The 21,043-nt window shown below is 52.2% G+C and overlaps 1 protein-coding gene across 5 annotated transcripts in view; it reads right to left on the bottom strand.

Moving 5' to 3' along the window:
- Nucleotides 1–21,043, bottom strand: part of HM13 (histocompatibility minor 13) — a 42,453-nt gene that overhangs the window by 7,439 nt on the left and 13,971 nt on the right. For 3 of the 5 annotated variants that reach the window (XR_011248230.1, XM_069548262.1, XM_069548261.1), the window contains exons 3-10: nucleotides 17,965–18,047; nucleotides 11,528–11,616; nucleotides 9,661–9,746; nucleotides 9,438–9,563; nucleotides 8,684–8,741; nucleotides 5,765–5,848; nucleotides 2,515–2,551; nucleotides 156–258 (exon numbers count right to left, since the gene is read on the bottom strand). Coding sequence is in view for 3 of the 5 variants with exons in the window: in XM_069548262.1 (XP_069404363.1) it covers nucleotides 156–258; nucleotides 2,515–2,551; nucleotides 5,765–5,848; nucleotides 8,684–8,741; nucleotides 9,438–9,563; nucleotides 9,661–9,746; nucleotides 11,528–11,616; nucleotides 17,965–18,047 (666 nt within the window). In the remaining 2 variants the exon portion in view is untranslated. Of the gene's footprint in view, nucleotides 1–155; nucleotides 259–2,514; nucleotides 2,552–5,764; nucleotides 5,849–8,683; nucleotides 8,742–9,437; nucleotides 9,564–9,660; nucleotides 9,801–11,527; nucleotides 11,617–17,964; nucleotides 18,048–21,043 lie in introns of all 5 variants that reach the window. The other 2 variants (XR_011248229.1, XM_069548260.1) reach the window with 1 other exon arrangement.

Below are 21,043 nucleotides of genomic sequence, written 5' to 3'. Positions count from 1 at the left end.
AGCCGGCTGTCATCTTGCACCAGCTATGGGTGAAAGCCCAAGAGAATCACAGACACGGCTGCTCTGCACCACTGGGTCGCCTGCACGTGTGACACGGGAGTCCTGGTCACCTGCAGTGAAAGCATGCCCTGAACACCGAGGACAGTCACGCTCACCTGGGCATGCTTGAAGATGTGCATGATGAAAATGGTGAGGCCCAGGCCGAAGATGTAGGCTGCAAAGCTGGTGTAGAAGTAGGTGTGGGTGTTCTTCTTCAAGCTTCAGCGACAGCATGGGGAGAGAGAAAGGAGGAAGGTGAGACACGAGCACTGCAGAGCCACATGCCCTCTTAGGAGAGGAGCTGGGGAGACCCCGGGATCCGTGCGGGGCTGAGGTGATGGGCTGGGGGGTGTTGAGATGGGCGTGCACTCTGGTTCTGCCCCATCTAAGCATCTCTGGACCAATCACTTTCCTTCTCTCAGCCTCAGCTTAATCATCTGCAAAACAGGAATGCCAAGCGCCATCTCCCTGATGGCTGCTGAATATCAAATGCTATAACCGAGAACAGTGGCTATAAAGCTCAGGTCAGCATAAAAATCACCTGGACAGCATGTTAAAAAATAAAGAGCTGTGTGGGAGTTTTGTGGCGGCCTAGCGGTTAGGATTCCAGGCTTTCAATGCCATGGCCTGGGTTCAACCCCTGGTCAAGGAACTGAGATCTCACAAGCTGAGCAGCATGGTCCAAAAAAAAAAAAAAAACAAACAAAAAAAAACCAACACCAAAAAATCCCCCAAAACAGAACAGAGTGCTAGGCCTAGTTCCCAGGGAGTCTAATCTAATAGGTATGGGGATCTGCATTTTGGTATTTGTGTGTATGTGTGTGCTTTATATTTTATCTTTATTTTTGGCTTTTTAAAAATGTGTAGTTGATTTATAATATCATGTTAGTTTCAGGTGTGTAACACTGTGATTCAGATATACATATATTCTTTATTCTCTTATAAGTGATTACAAAGTATCAAGTATAGTTCCTTGTGCTAAAGAGTAGATCCTTGCTGGTTTGGGGCTCATGTTTTGAGGAACACAGATACAGAAACTGTAAAGCTAAGTTCTTACTTTTAAGTGCAGTGGAGCTAATAGTTCAGGAACCCATCATGGATACTAAAAAGATGCTGATTACAAGGATAAAATGCCAGTGGCTTCCTGGGCAATTCACCTAAGATCAGCTTCAGAAGAACTGACCCACAAGCATCCTGGCATTACCATCACTTGACGCCCTTTCACAATGCCAGCTCAGGACCTTTGTGTGTGTCTAGCAGCATCTGTGGAATGAAGGGGGACTGACTCCTTTCCCTTTGCCCTGGCGGCTTCTGAGCTGGGAGCCACAGTCCACTGAGAACAGTCCTGCTGTGCAGCCTGGAGTACAAGAGACTCCCTTTGGGAACGGTGCACAGATTCTGGAACAAGCTCCCAAGGACCTGCAGGACAAGGACTCTTCCTTGGAGGGTGCTGCCAGCCGAACCTGGTTCTCTAGCAAATGGCCTGGAGACTCCTATAGGTTTCTCTTTGTATCACCTCTGAAAACCTAGCCGTGGAGCAGCCAGCACAGATGTGTTTCTCCTTAGAGACCGGCCAGGTCTCTTCCAAAGGCTCCCCAGTGGCCCTACCCAAACCACCCCGAGCGATGTGAGCGGGGGAAAGCTCAGATCTGCATGAAGCCTGGCTTTCCATGATGCTGGCAATGGGCTTCTCACTACCACTTTCAACATTATTACTGTTTTTGCAACTACTGGACTTAAGGAGATTAAGAAATAGTCCATGAACCAGTGTAAATTAAGCATATACACACAGAAAGCCCTCCTCTAGGAAGACAGCGCCACCTGCTGGGGGCAGGCCCAGCTTTGCCCAGGTGCCGTCACCCACCTGAAAAGGTGCGACCTTTTCTGAGTTTCAAGTGGTGGCTCAGCTTGGCCCCCTTCCCTCTCCCTTGTGCTACAAGGGACTGAAGAATGTCTGAGTAAGGAGAGGGTGGGTAGCAGTGAGAGCAGCTGGGATACGGTGACCTGACCCGTGGCTGATGAGTCGGTGGCAATGAGGACTGTACCTGCTGCTGGATGTCCCGGGAGCCACCAAGGCCAGTTGGTCTCAGCACTCCCTCCACACTGTCCCCGTCAGCCCCAGGCAGGAGCGACCACCAACTTCAGGATGAGAACCTTGCCTGGAAAGGTCAGTTTCCTTGCCAAGACCACTCAGTGAGAAAGCACTATGGGTGCCACCAGGACCTTCTGGGATTCCATCTCAGCCTATGAGTCAAACCTTCCCCACCCTCTCCAGGCTCTCTGGGCACTTAGAACCTCAGAATGTACAATGCAGATAAAATCAGAATTGTTCTGGCTGCTGTTGGGTGGAGGGTCTGTGACCTGAGTTACCCTCTTTGGGCTCCTCCAAACTGAGGAACCCCACAGAACCTCCTGCCTGGGTGGGGGAGGGCCTCACTTGTGGAACTTGAGGACTAGGGTTCCTAAGTGGCTTACCTGATGTCGAAACGCAGCAACAAGGCAATGAAGATTCCTGTGGGGAGAAAACCAGGGTTAGATGGAGATAGGGAAGAAGCATACAACTGACAACTGGGTCCCCAGCCTGCTGTTCTCAGCCACAGAGCAATTACTGGGGACACAGTGTGGCTGAGACTGCCAACTCCCAGCAGAAATCCTGTTTCTCTACCTTCAGTCCACCTGGAACAATGGGGGACCCTCACTGGAAGAGGACTAAGTGGCAGAACTGTTCCAGGTAGACTGCTCTGGCCTGGGACCACACTGACTGGCACTTCACAGCACCATCTGTTGTACCACCCTGGGTGCAACCGAACATTTACAGGAGGCCTAAGCACTAGGTGCTGTAGGCAATACAGTGGGGAGCAAAACCTGGGGGCGGGGCATGCTGATCAAACATTAACAAAGACCAGTACGAGACTGTAACTGTGAAAGGGTGCTCCTGTGTCATGGGAAGGTCTGTCATGGGATGAGACCCAGGCTGGGGGTGGTGGCTGGGGAGGAAAGAGGGCCTTTTTGAGGAAGTGACACTTGCCAGGGAGAGGGAAGAGCATGTGCAAAGGTCTTGAGGAAACAGAGCTCAGGAGGTGTGGCAGGACAGGCTGCAGCCCAGAGTAGGAGATGCTGGGGGCTGGATCTGCAGTGCAGGGCCCCGTGGGGGAGAGGAGTTGGGTCTTTATTCTAGGAGTAAGGGGACACTTCTGGAAGTGTTCCAAGTGGGAGAATAACATAAAAGATTTTGAAAAAGACCCCTGTGGCAGTTGATTGGTTGGTGGGAGAGCACAGAAGCAGACACTAGGAGGCTCTGCAGGAGCTCAGGTGGGGACAGTGAACTCTGTCCACCCACTGCACTCCTATTTGCATTTTGAGATCTGGCCTAGTCATCCCCAGAAACCTGAGTCCCTGAGACACAGCCACCCAGTCTAGCCTCTGTATGTTGCCCACACACGGCCATCCCTGTGTCTCTCCCTGACTTGTCTTTGGGCTCAGACACAGCAGGGCTGAACCTCATTTGGTTGAGAGCACGCTCTTAGGAACCAAACATTCTATGTTGATGAGAAGCACTGACTGGCAACATGTGATTCATTTCAAAGAAGAAAAGGATTTAGTCCCCAGCGAAGACTACAGCTGGGAGCTGGTGGGTGGTGAGAACAGACAAATGCTGCCTTTCTGGAAACAAAACTAGGAATTTGGTGGCCCCTGGCAGCTGAATTCTACAACTACTCTTCAACTAATCCATGGGTCAGAGCTCCCAAGAGCTTCTTCTACTCATAATACTGCACTTGATCCTTAAAATAACACCCCGCAACCTATTCTTCCTTCAAGATTATCCCTGAGGCTCTGAGAGGATGCAATAACTCATACCAACTGTGACTGTTGGAAGACTTCTGGTACACACAGGGATTTGTGGATATGCAGAGATGTCCTGTGCAGGCCTGGAGCCCAGAACCACCCAACAAGGACACTTGGGGAAGTCTGTGGGTGCCTGGGACAGACCACGCTCTGAAGGGCCAACCAAATGCATTTCTTCATCTCTGATGGGGCTTCTTCCCTGCCTCCCAGCACCACAAGCTATGGGAACACCTGGATTCAAGACCATGACCTCTTAGGCAAGTCTCTCTTAACCTCAGTTTCTTCATCAGCAAAATGGAAATACTCTCTACCTCATCGGGCTGCTAAAGGAAGCAAAGATAATATATGAAAAAACAATGAGCATACTGCTTGGCAAACAACAGGTGCTTGACAAATGATGGCTCTGGGATTATGATCTTACTATTGTTGTTACTGTCATAAAAGCAGTTTTGACAATGTCACCTTTCTTTGCAGTCAGATAGACCTGGTCTGTGGAGAAGGCAATGGCACCCCACTCCAGTACTCTTGCCTGGAAAATCCCATGGACAGGGGAGCCTGGTGGGCTGCAGTCCATGGGGTCGCTAAGAGACGGACACAACTGAGCAACTTCATTTTCACTTTTCACTTTCATGCATTCGAGAAGGAAATGGCAACCCACTCCAGTATTCTTGCCTGGAGAATCCCAGGGACGGGGGAGCCTGGTGGGCCGCCGTCGATGGGGTCGCAGAGAGTCGGACACGACTGAAGCGACTTAGCAGCAGCAGCAGCAGCAGCAGACTTGGTCTGAGTCCTGGCCCTCTTGCTGGCTAGTGTGTGAATTTATGTTAAGTCCCTTCACTTCTGAGCCTCAGGTTGCTCACTGCTATGAGAGAGAAAGCCTCTGCTTCACCACCACACGTACCACAAAAGGAAAGTGTCACACAGAAGTGCCTGTACACTCCTGCTCACTAGCAGGATGGCTATTACTTCCTATACTGGAAAACAAACTGGCTTTTAATTTGTTCCAAGCTTTCTTCTTTTAAGCAAACACCAGGAGTGCTTCTAACCCTCTGACTCTGAGCCTCTGTGACTAGGGAGTAAGAAAGCCCTTTGGGTGTGCAGCACCCCTGTCACCGGGCCTAGGTCTTGTAGGCACACGGCATCCAAGTCTCAGCCATTTCAGCTGCCCTGAGAGAGGCAGCTCAACTTTGCCCAGAGTTTCCTGACCGGCAGTTCGGGCTGCAGGCCCGCAGGATGTGTGCCCATGCTCGGGCCCATACACAGGCGCACCTGTGCCCATATCCACAGGCGTCCTGACCAGCCCCCACACACACACAGTGGACTCAGAGGCCAGGCTGTGTGGTCAGGCAGGTGCAGGCCACTGGTCCCTCTGCTAAAACAGCAGACATAGGAGCACAGCTATGCAGCCTGTGTCCACACACAGGGCGTGCTCTCCCTGGTGTCCTCCCCACACTGGGGAGAGGGGGGCCAAGGAGACTGTGGCAGTTCTAGCACACCTGTGTCGCCTGTAAACGCTGGGAAGGGTGTGTGTACGCGCAGTGTGAGGGGGTCAGTTTCCTTTAAGACTGCCATTGAATGTGCTTATATTTCAATCTGTCATATACATTTATTTCTACAGCTCTCGAGTAATGTCTGTTCACCCAGCCAAGCTCCATGAAGGCAGTCTTGCTCACCACCATCCCTCCGAGGTCCAGCCCACATTGGTGCTCCGTGTGTGCTGAGGTGGACCCCCTTCACCAAACCCTGGGCAGGTGGTGATGGGGGAATCGCACAGCCTAACCCCTCCTTCTTCCCTCTCCTGGTGAGAAAGGCTGTGTTTCCTTCTCCATGGAATCCCTCTCCACCCCCTGCACTTTGGCCCCTGCCCTGGCCCCGTCACCTGGAATGACGATGTCTCCGAGTCCCAGCATGGCAAAGTTGTCCGCTTCCAGGCCCTTCTCCAGCAGGTCCTGGGGAAACACCACTGGAGGGGGAGGCAGGGATGTGAGGAGTTGGTGAGAGCCCAGCTCATGCACTCCTAGCCTCCACCTCTGGTGTATGGCACTTACACACTTGCATTGCTGGGTGGGAGGACGGGAATGGGGAGTCGAGAGGATGGTGACAGGCTCAAGGGCGGTGTGTCCATCTGGAATCACAGCTAGTTAGAGCAGGAAGAATCTAGAATTATCTAGGCTCAAGGTTTAATGCCTTTACTGAGCTGTAACTCACATGTCTTACAACTTCAATGCCTCTTAATAGCCAGAACTCTTTGGTTAAGTGGGACTGACCCCAAAGCCTAGCATATAAAAGATGAAAGAGCCCACATGGTGCTGGCATCTAACAGGCTTTCCATCTCACCACAGGAGGTGTGGACAGACCCTTGTTCTGAAGAAGGAAGAGCTTGGGCTACAGGCTTTCTGTATCTGTTGATGATGAGGATGCTACCTACCTACAAATCCCTTACGTACAGCCCCTTACTCAGAAATCCTGCTGGCCAACTTGTTTGGATAAATACAGATTGAGGAAAATGCCTCCCTGTATGTCCAGCTATGGCAAGGGGCAGCTGTAACTGGATTTCATCCAGACAGCCTTGGAGCAGTTCACCAGTTATATGTGGGCTTCAGGGTCAGACTGTGTGGGTCTGAATTCTGGCTCTGCTGTGTGACTGTGCACAGTTCACTTAACTACTCTGGGCCTTAATTGTCTCACCTGTAAAATGGGTATAACCACCGAACTGACCCCATAGTGTTGTGGTGAAGATTAGGTTATTTGAACACACTGTTAACCTTAACTGTTACGTCTTTACTAACCGAGTCCTGCTTCTGTGTGAGGCTGCCCTCCCAGGTGATGAATCAAGCGTGGTATAAGGCTAAGACAGTCAGGACAATCTGGTCTCCGAATTCCTGACTTCCCTTCAGCCATGGGTGGTCATGTGACCCAGCTCTGGCCAATGGCATATAAACAGAGGTAAGATGGGTGGGTTCTGGCCAATATTGTGCTTCCCTAATGAATCGTACAGAGGTCCTTCCCTGTCCACTTTTTCCTGCCTTGAATACACAGTCATAGTGATTTACAGCTCTCCTTGTCTGACCCTCCTAAATCTGCTGTCATTCAATCCTGAGTGGCAGATCTGGAAACCAGGGCCCACAGAGGTGAAGTCTCCCCACTCAGGCCACAGAGCCAGTACATATCAGATCTGGGATTCAAATCCAGGCTTTCTGACTTCACTAACTGCCCACTTAACCACTCTGCTAGACTACTCCTAGCAGTAGAGGGCAACAAGCTTTCTCCCCAAGACAAAACCCCCAATTCCAAACACCAGAAACCAGAGGGGACTGTCATTTCCCTGTCCAGAGTCTTCCAATGGCGCATTCACTGCCCACTGGGCAGCAGCCGGGCTCCCTGCATGCCATCCTCAGCTTCTGGCCTCTTTTTTGCTGCTCCCCTAAAGTCATCATGCTCCCTCTCAGATTTTCTGCTCCCTCCATGCATTCTTCTGCTTGCAGCCCTGGCCTGAAGCTGTTCTCTCTTTCAAATGCCCCTACTGCCATTCATGCTTGCTAAATGCATATTCATTCTTTGGGACTCAGGAAAGCTTTCCTGACCTGCTGGCTGGGTTCATCCATCACAGCATGTGAAGCATAGTTGCTCTTCTGGCTTGGCCAGCATCTGTTCTCTTGGTCTGCACGACTGCCCTCACCTTACACCCTTGGTTCTGGGAGGCTGCCAACTCAAAACACTGCCCCCAAGCACTGGAGAAGGCGGTGACCCTGTCCTCCGTACCACCCCCAATGGGAGAGCCTAGTTCCTGGGCCCGGAGAGGCCCCATCCAAGCCAAAGCTGGGAGGAACTTTCCTCTGGGGTCACTGAGCCGTGACCCTGTGCAGCATCTAGGAGCAGCCGTGTGACTGTGAGCCTCTCTCTGGCTCACAGAGAGGACCCACGTGCAGCTGCGGAGTCAGACCACGAAGAGCGCAGCTGTTGCTCGGCTCTCGGGGCTGGCTCCACCCTGACTGCCCAACAGGATCCCCCTTCCTCCTTCCATCATGTCTGACGGATTCCATCCTCCTCTTTGGGTCTCGCGATGCCAGGGAGTGATTCTTGATTAGTCTAAGGCTTAAACCCCAAGCTCATCATGCTTTTTCTCATCCCCCTCTGATGAGGAACAATGAACTTGGGCCTGTGACCCAATTCTAGACTGTGAAATATGAGAGAGGCTGCAGGGAGATTCAGGGAAAAACATCCCTCTCTGATGAAACGGAGACATAAAGTTCCCCTTCTTTGCCCCTGAACATGCTGAGAATGGTGGGGTGGAGGGCTGACGTGACCCTGGCTCTTGGCGATGCCACTGAGGATCATAAACCCAGCTCTAGGTGCTCCGCCACAGGGCTTGTTGCCATGTGAAATGACAACATTTCCAGAGGTCTGTAGGTGAGGTTTCTAATATTTATAACAATGGATACACTGAAATCACAACCAGGGAAGTGTGAGAGGAGTGGGGCAGACACCACCTGCTGGTTATGCGTTACAGGGATCCAGGGAGGGGGCTCCAGGTCTGGACGTGGGAGTGTCCTCCTCTGGAGGCCCCTGCCTGCCCTGCCACGGGCTGTTTTAGACACCGCTCTCTATGACCAGGTGGCCAGAGGATGGCTGTGTGGGAACACAGCCGACAAATCAAAGAGGAGAAGGAAAGCAGGCCCTAGACACCAGGGAACCTGGAGAAGGAACAGCTGAGGGAGGGTATTAACTGAATCAGGGACCACGCGGGAATGGCCGCCAGGGCGGGGCAGACGGGCTCCCGCGGGGGGCGGTCACTTACACTTTATTGGCGCCTCAAAGGACTTCGCCACTGTCACCATCACATTGGTGCCAAATACCTAGAAGGAGAAAAGAGGAGTCTGGAGGGAAGTGCGGGCAGGTGGGAAGCAGTGGCTGTGCTTGGCTTCTCAACGAGGGGCTGCCTGCGACGGGCGGGAGAGGGACAGGGAGCCAAGAAGGGTTCCAGAGCAGATGTAAAGTTGAGATGAGGCGGCCACCGACATGGCCAAATGGACACTTCCTGGAGCTGCTTGTCTGGGCAGCAGAGAGGGGCAATTCCAAGGAGTTAGGAGAGGATCCCTGAGGCCCTGGCTGGGCATCCTGTCAGGTCAGGGCTCTGTCCTTCCTGAGAGAGGAAGTCCTCCAGCACCACTCATTCAGGGGTGCCTCTCAGCACGAGGGTGGCAGGTCCCTTAGCCCAGCACAGTCTCTGTCCTCATGGTCAGTGTCTTGCTTGACAGTGTCCACTCATCTGCTTTAACCACCCCTGCCTCAGCTGTTCTGAGCCTCAACTCGCTTGCTGGAGAGACATGGGATAAGCAATCCCCTGCTGGGCTCACTGTGAGGGAGAGAGGACGGCTGGCAGGCACAGGGCAAAGAAAGGTGAGCTCTAGGCAAGCGGGGATGGGACTCTGCTCTGTCATCTACTTCACAGTTGAGGGCACTGCCCCAGAAAGGACCTGATCTGGGGCCTTACCTGCAGGTCAAGGTGGCTGCCCTCCACTGGACCTCCTGCACATCCCTGCCCAACTCACCCAGAAGATGTCGTAGATGAAGAGCCCGCCCAGCAGGATGCAGCCGGTGCTGACGTTGTTCAGGTGCAGGAGTTCTACCCCGTTAAGGGAGAAGGCCAGGCCGAAGAGGTTGTTGGCAATCCAGTGCTGGGGGAAGGGGAGAGTGAGGCCACCTCACTGGTCACCACCTTGCGCCTCCAGTGCTCCACCACCCCTCGCAATTGCCTAGGCCCTGGCTACTCACCTTCCTCAGCAGGTACCAGACGCCAACGATGCTGCTCAGGCCCAGGCACACCAGGTCCTTGGTGTCAAACTCATAATTGATGATCTCTGGGCAGAGAGGCCGGGTAAGTCCACTCCCCGGGGCGGGGCTGCCCCTCCCACCTGTCAGCCCCTGGACGGAGGAGGGCATGGCTGTGGGCTCCATCAGAGACCCACAGGCTGGGGGTGCTCACTGGAGCCCTCCCCAACCCCAGACTCTCCAATTTCCTAGAGGAGGGAATGGAGGCCAAGAGGGAACCCAGACCTGATGCGGGGTCAGTGGGAGGTGGTCCATGGTGCTGGAAGCCCATGCTCTGCACTAGCAGCTGGGCAACCAGCTGGGGAGGCGGCTCCCTCTCTTGAGTTTTAGTTTCCTCATCTGTAACAAGAGGATCACAGGGCTTCCCTGGTGGTCCAGGGGTTAAGACTCCACCCTTCCACTGCAGGGGGCATGGGCTTGATCCCTGGTTGGGGAAGTTCCACATGCCAAGAGGTGCAACCAAAAAAATAAACACAAAACAAAAAAATGGGGATCACAGCACCTCCCTGATAGAATGCCATGGGGAGCAAGTGAGGTGGTCCTTACAAAGCACTCAGCACAGAGCCTGCATACAGTGGGTGCTCAACCAATGCTGCCTGCACTGAGCCCAAGGCCCTTTGCAAGGTCCCAGTTCATTCAGGAATCTTTCTACTCTGCCACCAAAGGAGTCAAGAAGGTTGCTGGGAGCCCTGTGTCACCAGTAGAGGAGGGAGCAGGTGAGAGAGGGAGGCCCGGAGAAGCGGCAGGCGGGAGGCCCTGACTGAGGCTGCTCTGCTGGGGAGCCTGCGGCAGACATCCTGATGTTATCCTCATCCTAATGAGGAGGCTCAGAGAGGTGGTGGAGCCTGCCCAGGGTCACAGAGCGCAGGCTTTCCTTTCAGATTCCAGACTGTAGCAGACTGCCGGTTGGCCCCAATTGTTTGTTCTCCCCTCTGTGGTAACAATACCCTGATGATTTTCAACTGGAAACGAGGCCAACTAGCTCTCAGCCACATTTTCCAGCTTCCCCTGTAGCCAAATGGGCCTGTGGAAAGGCCTCTCTGTCCTTTGGGACAGCCTGCGAAGCGATGGTGTGCTACCCTGGACCCACTGACCCGAGCGTGGCAGAGCACAAGACAGGTGAAACCCCCACGGTCACTGACCGGGCACAGACACCTGCAGATGCACAAAGGAATCATATAAAACCGCTGCTCTGCAGGGACGAGGCAGAACGTGCTGGGCACATCCACAAGTGTGACATTCACAAGCTCAGACTTGTACACGAGAGAGAAATACCTTCCATCTGTCCAAGCTGTTGATAATCCTGTTACAGCAGTCGAACCCACACCCTAGCTAACTCACAGGACCCAGGCTTTCCCCAATTCCCTGTGGCTTTCATTTTTTTCAAAAGCCATGGAACCTCCTTTTCAAATCTTAGCTAGGGAAGTAATCACACTAAAAACAGACATGATAAAAATAGCTTCAGGAGCCAACTGTTTACCGTTTACTGAGCCAGGCGCTGTGCTGAATGCTTTCCACTCATCACTTACTCACAGTCCTAACAACAAGCTTATAAGGGAGGTACTACGTTATGATGCTCATTTTACAGATGAAAAAACAAAGCAAAACCAAAAAAGCCCAACAAACCACTCAAAGCTCACAGAGGTAACAGTGAGCACCCAGTGGCAGAGTGGGGATGTCATCCCAGAGCCCACCTTGCCCATCACTTGCTGTACCAGGGAGTCCCAGTATTGGAGAGACAAAGGGGAGGAGAGGGGAGTGGGAAGACACCCAAGGTACGGCCAAGGCAGGGGACGGCGGCAGCACTGACCTTCCTTGTTCTCCCCAGAGCCCTGTGTGAACAGCAGCTGGTATTGTCGGTTTGGGAAGTTGGCTGGAAAAAACTTATTCATGAAAGGGCTGAAAGGAAAGACAAAGCAGGTTGGCAAACAGAGCCCCTGTGGGGGTCCCACAACCCCAGACATCTGTTTACAAGCTGTTACCTCCCAACAACGTCACAGCTGCTCTGAGAGGTAGGTGTTATTGTGCCCATTGTAGAGATGTGAAAACAGAGGCCCTCAGAGGGCAAGTGACTGCCCAGGGCTACATGGGAAGTCAGTATCTTGAGCTGAGACCTGAATCTAGGTCTTTATGATTCCGGCTTCCATGCAGCCTCTTAGTTATTATCCAAGAACCACAAAAGACGCAGACTTTCACCTAAAACAGTTTTTAGGAGAGCAATGGATTCCAAAATCTGGTTTATCCACAATCTATATGAGAGTCCCCTGTCAAGAATGCATATTCTGGCTTAAGCCCGCATAGGGTAAGTCCTCACTCTTCAAGGAGACCCTCTGAGTCTAGGCGGACAGCAGAGCTGAAGTAAGGGGCAGACTAGTAGCCCAGTGAGATCTGACTCTTTAGAGTGAGAATGCCTAGGTCCATATTGCTGAGGAAGCTGGAAGGCCAGCAGCTGAAAGGGGCCCATTAGCCGCAAACGGCCCCAGATAAACCCCATCCTCCTTGCCAGCTCCCTGCCCAGCCAGAGGCAGTGGACCCAGCCTGGTCCACAGTAAAGCCATGTGCACAAACTGTGGGCAGACTCATAAGGGAAATGAGATGCGCAGCCCCTTCTCCTGGCTCAAGGCAGAGAGGCAGATGGTGAGGTGGCGTGAGTTTTGCTGTTGACTCTAGAAGCAAAAAGGTAAACCCTCTATCCCAATTTCTCAGAATTGTTTATTTCAAGCGCAATCCAGGTGTGTGCAATGTGACAAATCAAAGCTGCAGTGTTCCTTTGCGTTCTGAGGCTACTGGAGACTTCCCATTAAAATGGCTATCTAATTACTCTTTCACAGGTAGCCTCTTGTGTGTGTGCTTGGAACTCAGTGACTCTTTGCGACCCTTTGGACTGTTGCCCCAGGCTCCTCTGTCCATGGGATTTTTCAGGCAAGAATACTGGAGTGGGTTGCCACTTCCTTCTCCAGGGGATCTTCCTGACTCAGGGGTCGAACCCCTCCCCCCCAAAAAACCCTTGTAAGTGTCTGAAACTACTTTAATATGTTTTTTAAACCCTGCAAAAATCTAGCACACTTTAGCAGTTAGCAGACCTGAAGCAAGCCTGAGTTGACTAGTATTCTTCTTGAGGGGATTTGTTTTGACCATTTCCTTTAATTATTAGTTTCCCAGAACACTTAGAGATGCTGGCAAGCAGCAATTCCTTCTAGATGATTCCTTAACTATTATATAAACTGTGCCAACACAGATAAAATGGAAACAGTATAAGCTAAGTTACTGTCACCTCTAATTCGAGTAATAACCATGGTGTCAGCTTCGTAATACAAATAAAAGGAATTAAACATGGGAAGAAAAAAGAATGCATATTCCTTGATTCCCTTCCAGATCTATTAAGTCAGATGACCTGATGGTCACCCCATTCCATGATGTGACAGGCCTGTGATTTTTACAAACTCGGCTGGACTTGATGAGTGAGATGAATCACAGCCCCTTGGGCGAGAGCAGGCTCACATTCACTCCTTCCACGGGGCCTATTTGTGGCTCAGGATGGGCTTGGCCTCGTCTCTGGAAGCATTCTGATTACTCAGCATGGTCTACTTCCTGGCCTGGCAGGGAGCAGAGACTTTCTTTTCTGGATCGCCTTTGGAGCATGAACAGAAAACTAGGGCTTTTGGCTCAGCCTGGGTGTGGATACTAAGCAGTATCATGGAGCAGACACAAACCAGGGTGGCCCAGCCCTGACACCTGCTCTGCCACGTGAGGCCCTAGCCTTACTTTAGTGGATCAGTCTCTCTGCTGAATGTGGGGATAATACCACCTGATTCAAAGAGCTGCTGTGAAAGTAGGGGAGAAGGAGAGGGAGAAGTTTAGCCCAGCGCTAGATCCTCAACAGGGGTCATAAATACTCAATGTCTATCATCGCAGGTGGTTGAACTTGAAAGCATTCAGCAACACCAGATCAGACTGATGACTGATGAAGCAGGCAAATTCACAATGGTGCTCCCAGCTAAAGGAAAATGTACCCAGGCCAAGGGGTACCCAGGGCACAGGGTACCCAGGGCACAGAGGTAAAGGCAGGGAAAAGGGAGCTCTCTAAGGTCCCGGAGCGTGGAGGAAGAAAATGTGGATTAAGAACTATCTCTGGGCCTTAGTTTCCACTCGACACACAGCCAATCCCTCCCCGTCTACAGAGCTATGGGATGAATGACGACAAGGCTTTGTGATTATGTAGAGATGACTGATACAAGATGCAACTGGGAGTGGGTTTCCACAAACAGGCTCTGAGCAGGTGGGAGGCAGCAGCTGGGAGGGATGAGGCTGGAAGCCACTCTCAGCTCAGTTTGCTGAATCACGTCTCAGGACCATGAAGCCAGAGGGTGTGTGCAGAGGTAGAGAGAAGGCCTGAGGTGCTAAGCCCTTCACTCCAGCCTGGTGTGCACCTTAGGAGCCCGACAAGCAGAGGGCAAGGGGTTGAGAGCATGGACTCTGGAGCCAGGTTTCCTGGATTCAAATCCTGGCCCTGCCATTGAGCTGTGTGACCTTGGCAAAGTTACTTAACTGTTCCCTGCAACTGTCTCCTCATTTGGAACACTGTAACAATACCTTTCTCACTGGATCATTAAGAGGATTAGATGAACGCCTGGCACCCTATAAGCTTAACTGCAGCTTCAACTCCAAGTATGAAGTCTCTAGACAAATGTCTTTGTTATCCCAAGAAGAGGGGCTGCTGGATAATATGGGGCAAGAGACAAGCAACCTGGCTGGTGTGAGCCTGCCTTATGGGCAGGGGTCGTGAGAGGCAGCTGGTAAATGCTTGCTGAACACCTCTGAATGCAGGTTTTTGTAGCAGGCGGAGACTCACTCCTTCCAGCCCTTGATGGCTCACTTCAAGCCTAAAGGTCACTGCTTTCTGCTGGGAAACCACATCCTGCTGCCCTTCTCCCCTGGGGGTGAAAGCAAAGGGCAAATTGGTGTGTGGCCTCTCCCTCCTGGGGTTGCACATCGTGGTCTTAGGGACCTTATCCTCTAAAGGTCAGCTAGGTGGGATATGAGCTCAGAGGTGGTAAAAATAAGCTGCCCGGTTCCCTTGGCAGGAAGGGTACTGGCACAGGCTTGAGTCTTGGTGGCTATAGAGAGTGAAGGCAGGCTGTGGGCCCTCACTTTGCTGTAACACTTCAGGCTGTGGTTTCTTCCCTGGGAGGCTCACGGCAGCTGGGGAAGTGGAAGGAATCCCATAAACGCCGCAGCCTGGACTCCCTGGCTTGGGGCTCAGCCCCCACAGCCTCTCAGCAGACAAACCCCTTCTCTGCCTGTCCTCAGGAAACCACAGACCCATCGGAGAGCGCGTGCCCAGGCCCCATCTTTAAGCTCTCTCTTCTCCTTCATTTTTCCCCAAACTACAAAAAATACCTGGCTGCACAGTTAGACCCGTGCTCAAAACCACTCTGCTCCTGAAGGCTGTGACGCTCTCTGAGCCTCAGTTTTCCTGTCTTGATCCTGCAGTCCTTGTTTGGATCCTGAGGAAGGTCTGACTATGTTTGGGGATACATACAAACAACTAACCAAAATTTTAACAATACTGTAGACTTCTAGGAGAAAATACTTAAGAAAATTCCATTTGATCAAAGGAAGGTAAATTTAATTCTTAGATCAATTATCTGAATAGCACAATTAAATTATGCTCTCCTCCTTTTCTGCTAAAATTATTTTTATCTGATTCAGTTCTTTTCCCTGTACATTTTATAGTAAGGCTTTCTTTCATCCCATTCTTCCCAGTTTTTCAGTCTGTATCAATTTCTTTTTCAGAGGATAGCTTGGACCCCAAATGGTGAGTATCCCTTATGCCCATGGCCAATCATCATTTTCACAAGGTCTCATCTTCCCAAGTCACACTGTGTGCTCTAAATCGTCTCAAGATAATGACAGTCACTGACAATTTTTACCACGTGCAGTTTTAGTGGCTTCGGTTCTATTTTCTGCTGATAATTTCTATCAATAAAAATTATGAACTGGTTCAAAGATAGACAATTCTTTCTTGGTTAATCCATGAGAAATTTTGGACAATGTTTCTCAGTTACTGTCCTAAAAGGAAAAAAGAAAGATCTCAGGTGTCAAAATGACAAAGGTTCAAAATATCCTGCTGGGCAGGTGGCTGGTGATCTCTCTTGCAGGACTGTTGAGATACAGTGAAATAATCAACTCCTTAGCACCTGGTCAAACAAAATACATTTGGTTCTTTCATGCTAAGGCAGTGGTTGGGCTGTGGTAAGGACTCTTGCAGATGCTGAGGGGGGTGGGATGCGCTAGAACTGGGGGGCTCCTAACCAGCATGGGATTCCCTGGTAGGTCAGCTGGTAAAGAATCCGCCTGCAATCCAGCAGACCCTGGTCCAATTCCTGGGTTGGGAAGATCTCCTGGAGAAGGGATAGGCTACCCACTCCAGTATTCTTGGGCTTCCCTGGTACTCAGACAGTAAAGAATCCACCTGCAACACGGGATCAAACCCAGGTCAGTCAGATCCCCTGGAGGAAGGCATAGCAACCCACTCCAGCATTCTGTCCTGGAGAATCCCCATGGACAGAGAAGCCTGGTGGGCTACAGTCCAGGGGTCGCAGAGTTGGACACAACTGAGTTACTGGCACAACCAGCATGGGAAATGACCTCTCTCACCTGGCCCACCAGGAGAGGAGAGGTCTGTCCACTGGGGAAGGGTGACGAGGTCTGCCACTATCTTGCTGGGCTCGTCAGCCAGGATCTCCAGGACTGGGGGGCTGGGGTGTGGCCCTAGAGCATGGCCTTGTGGGTGAAGCTGGGTGAAGTGGAAGACAACACTGACTTGGCCCCATGTGGCTGTGTGAACTCGAGCCAGCTGCTCTCACTCTCGGTGGGCTCTGGACACACCCCTCGCTCTGGGCATGTCACAGACATGCTCACTTGAACCTTCCCACGCCCCTCCAAGGAGGTACTCCCCGTATCTCCATTTTACAGGTGAAGAAACTGATGCTCAGAGAGCTTGGGTAACTTGAGCCTTGGTTCCAGGTCTGACTGCCTCTTGGGCCCACATTCTTGACTCCCAGGTCCTGCCTCGAGGAACCAGGCCAAACTCCGCCCACTCCCAGGGCTTCCCTGAGGATCCCGCTCTTCCTCTCTGACTGCACCTACAATGCGCACAGACCTTCTGGCTCCTGGCCCGGCCTCTCCCTCATACACCCTCTTCCAGGTTCCGACCTTTCGGAGCTGAGTTCAAGTTGCGTTCCCGCCTTCCGGGAACTTCTCCTGGTCTGCTGACCACCTCAGGCTGAAACCTCAGCCTGAGGATGTACCTCTTCAAGGGGCCAGATGAAGCAGGTTGGGGTCCTTTGCAGTCACAGCCAGGGGATGGGCTGGGGACCCCACTCCCATTGGGTACGCAGCCCCACCTGAGGCCTCCTGGTTTAGTTCCTTCATCCCCACTGAACTGACACAGCACGTGACGATCTGAACAGGGTGGCAGTGAAACGAGGATGGGCTCTGTGGCCACAGAAACTTAGATTTGAATCTTTGCTCTGCTGCTTATCAGCTGTGTCATCCTAGCAAATTTCTTAACCTCTCTGAGCTTCAGTTTCTGAATGTGTCATAGGATTAAAAGCAACAGATTACAATGATAACAACAATGGCTAACAGCTACTGAACACTCGAAAAGCTACTGAAAAGTTTCTACGTGACCAGTGAGAAAGGTATGATCATTTTCCTTCACATTCAGGTGAGGAAATTGAGGACAGAGAGATTAAGTAACCTGCCCAAAGTCACAGGGCTATTAAGTGGCAGAGTCTGGATTCCAAGTCAGGTAGTCAAATTCCGGAGCCTGTGCTCCTAACTTCTCTCAGTACTCCCTTGCTCTTACGAGCTGAGACCACAAGTAAGAAGCCAGCTTAGCGCGCAGCAGCCACGACACCCAGCAGGTGGCACCGGCATAACTCATCTCAGTACTGTGACAACTACCACGACATTACTGTTCACAGATAATTTCCCTAACAACCGTGGTGACAAACACCCACCGGACAGTCTTATCCTTCCTTGGAAAGAAACCGTGGCCCAGAGAGGCTCCGGTTCTCGTGCAGGGTTACCCATGCTATAACACGGGGAAAAATTTCCTTGGGTTTTTACAGCCAGGATTCAAACCTGGCTCTGAATGATGCCAAAGGTCATGTTCTCATCCGAGACCCTGTACTGGCTCTTGAGAAAGCTGCTTCATAGGTCGCAGAGATGCCTTCTGACCTGATGGTGTGGGACAGGGCCAGGATTCCCAGCACGAAGAAATACATGGACAGCAAGAGGTTGATGTACTCCTGGGAGAATATCTGAGGCAGAGATACAAAGAGAAACAGGACATCAGGGTTGTTGGAGGCCATGAGGAAACCAGACTCCCCGCTTTTCTTCTGGAGATGGCCTCCCCACTCTGGAGTTGGGGAACAGTGTTAGGAAGAATCTCAGATGGTACTGGGATGGGGGGCTTTCAGTTTCTATGGCAACAGGAAAAAGGGAAGGACCCTCAAGCCCTCAGATATGCCTCCCCAAGTGGTCATCAAGAGTTGGACACAACTGAGTGACTGAACTGAACTGACTATAGGAGCCTGCAGGTGTGCCCTTGGTGGCTCTACTTGGAGACAGGCAATGGGGTGTGTGTGTGTGTGTGTGTGTGTGTGTGTGGCAGTCACAGGGGAGGGGAGCCTGATGTTCGAAGTCCCAAGAGCCATCTGAACCCCAGAACAAACTCTTCCCAGCTTCCTCTCTCTGCTCAAAAGCTGAGGGAGCCTGTGGGTGGCCACCCAGTTACGAGTCACCTGCGCCCTGCTCACTCTGCACCCTCCTGGGCCACCTCTCCCACAGTGATGCCTGAAGCTCTGATGGCAGGCCCTGACAGCTGCTCCGGGGTCTTATTTTGGGTGAACCTGAGGAACGTTCTCTCTCACAGGGCTCCAGAGGCAGTGGCCACATGTTAACTCTGGACTTTGGAAAGGCTCCACAGTCACAGAATCGTATTGTCTTTTGTTATTGTGAGGCCCTCTTACTGGGGGGAAAATAATGTGCTGTGGGGTGGGACACGGGGCCACTGATGACTCTCAAACAAGGCTGTTCTTGGATCTGTCTAAACGCCTGTCTGATCACCTTGCTCCCCTGCTTAACACCTCTCAGCAGGTTCCCTGCTTGAGCTTCCCTACTCAAGTCCGCATCCTCTCCTTGGCTCCTCGTGTCCTCGTAGTGGCCACCGCAGGCCTCTTTGGCTGCAGCTCGTGCCGTGTTTATCTACTGACTGCTAGACTGGTGTCTGTCTCTACCACTTAACAAGCTTGGCGTGCTACGTTCCCACCCGTGGGCGGCCCGCACACATGCCCCTCTGTCTGGGAAGCTCTCTTCTCCTCACTTGGGCTTCTGAGCAGCTTTCCTTGACATGATCTTCATTAATTCAGCTCATGTTTACCGTCTGCTACGTGCCATACGCCGTGCTCAGCATTGGAAGAGGCAGAAAAGTCCCTGCTCTCACGGAGTTCAGGCACCAGAGAGGGAGAATCTCAAGAGATGAACGTGCAACACACCGTCAGCTGGAGATGGGTGCTGAGAAAAGCACCGCAGTGTAAGCAGAGTGGGGGGGAATGTCATTCATGGCCCAGGAAAGCCTCCGACACTTCACCTAGGAGTAGACCCGAAGGCAGTACGGGAGTGGCTGTGAGGATGTCTGGGGGAAGAGCCCTGGAGGCGGTGGGAAGCGTCCTGAGGGGGCTCGTGTTCCCGTGTGCAGGGAACAGTGAGGGTCTGCAGGCCTGGAGCTGAGGGAGGAAGCAGAGCGTCCGGAGACGAGGCTGGGACGGCAGGAGGGAGACGGAAGCTGCAGAGCCGTGAAAAAGGCTTTAGATTCGTCTGGGTAAGACACGCTGGTGTTGCAGGGCTGAGGGCAAGGCTGTGACCTGGTCTGATGGCCTGAGAGGATCCCTCTGCAGCTGTGGGGAAGGCACACCCCACAGGGCAAAGTCCCAGGTGACAGCCCAGCGAAGCGGGCACTGCACGTGGGAGGATGGAGGACGTGACGAGAGGGGGGTCAGACTCCAGCTGTCTGAGCCAGAGAAGCAGGACGCGCCCAGGGCTGCAGGCTGCGGGGGGGGAGGGCGTGTCTAGGGTTCTCGGCTGAGCAGCAAGGCAGGTAAGGGGCTGCTGTCTGAGGTGGGGGCTTGGGCAGGGGCAGGTCCTTCCGTGCTGTTCTGGTGCTACAGGCCTCGACTCCACAGCACTGCCTAGGACTCTCACTGCATGTTTATCTACTGACTGCCAGACTGGTGTCTGTCTGCACCACTTAACAAGCTCCTGGAGGGCAGGGGTGGGCCCGCTGTTTTCCCCACTGCAGTGCCCAGCACCCAGCACAGCACCCGGCGTGTGAGTTCTCAACAGAAACTCGTAGACTGACATCAGTGGCCACAGGGTGAGCGCTCCCACCCGCACAGGCGTGTGGACCGAGTTAACTCGCAAGGATGTGCTCCCCCACCACAGTTCTCTTTCAACACAGGCCTCGGGGAAAAATTTCCCTCTGGCCATGTCTTTGAGCTTCTGGTCAGCTTGACTGTGTGGCCTACGAATTGTGCGCCAATTCTGAACTTGTGCTTCAGCTGCTAGAAGTCAGGGCTATACCCATGTCAGGGGCACTTCTGGCATGAGTATAAGTCTGCAGAGTCTAGAGCACAGGGTCGGGGTAGGGTCCTCGCCCAAAGCTTCCTCGCTTTCTACTATTTTATTCTTTTTTCTCCTTTACCCCAATTTCTTCCTTTATTTTCCTTATACTATTGGATTTAAGCTGCCTCAAAACAATCAGGTTTAAATGAGGTATGATAAGGTAAATTTTATGATCCTGAGAAGTGCAACAAACTCCGGTGCCCTAACCAGGAGAGGAGGAAAGGGGCCGAGTGAGAAAGTGAGAGCCACTGCTACACAAGCCACATCCAGTGGTCAGTCTGGAGTTTGGGAAGAAACTGGTGCCTGTGATATCCAGGCAGCTGCCTTTCAGAAATCACAACATGACACTCTGGTGACGTGGTGGGGATGGACACTGTGTCCTCTGGCACAAGGCAGGCTGGGGCTTACCTGCCTGGAGAGGAGGACAAGCTGAGCAATAGGTGTTCGGAGCCTTAAATAAACATGTTCACACCCTCTGCTGCCAGAAATTCCTTTCTGGGGAATCTAGCCTAAGGAGAGAATCCTAAATACTGAACATATTGGGATGGTCCTGAGGCAAAGGCCTGGGTGTGTATTCCTAGCACTTAGTACAGTAGAGACTTGAGAATTTTGCCAAAAGCCAAGTTGGATGCAC

Source organism: Ovis canadensis, chromosome 13 (genome assembly GCF_042477335.2).
Source record: "Ovis canadensis isolate MfBH-ARS-UI-01 breed Bighorn chromosome 13, ARS-UI_OviCan_v2, whole genome shotgun sequence".
NCBI classification, from domain to species: Eukaryota; Metazoa; Chordata; class Mammalia; order Artiodactyla; family Bovidae; genus Ovis; species Ovis canadensis.
The sequence above is the reverse complement of the archived record's forward strand: the minus strand, read 5'-3'. Positions and strand labels throughout refer to the sequence as shown.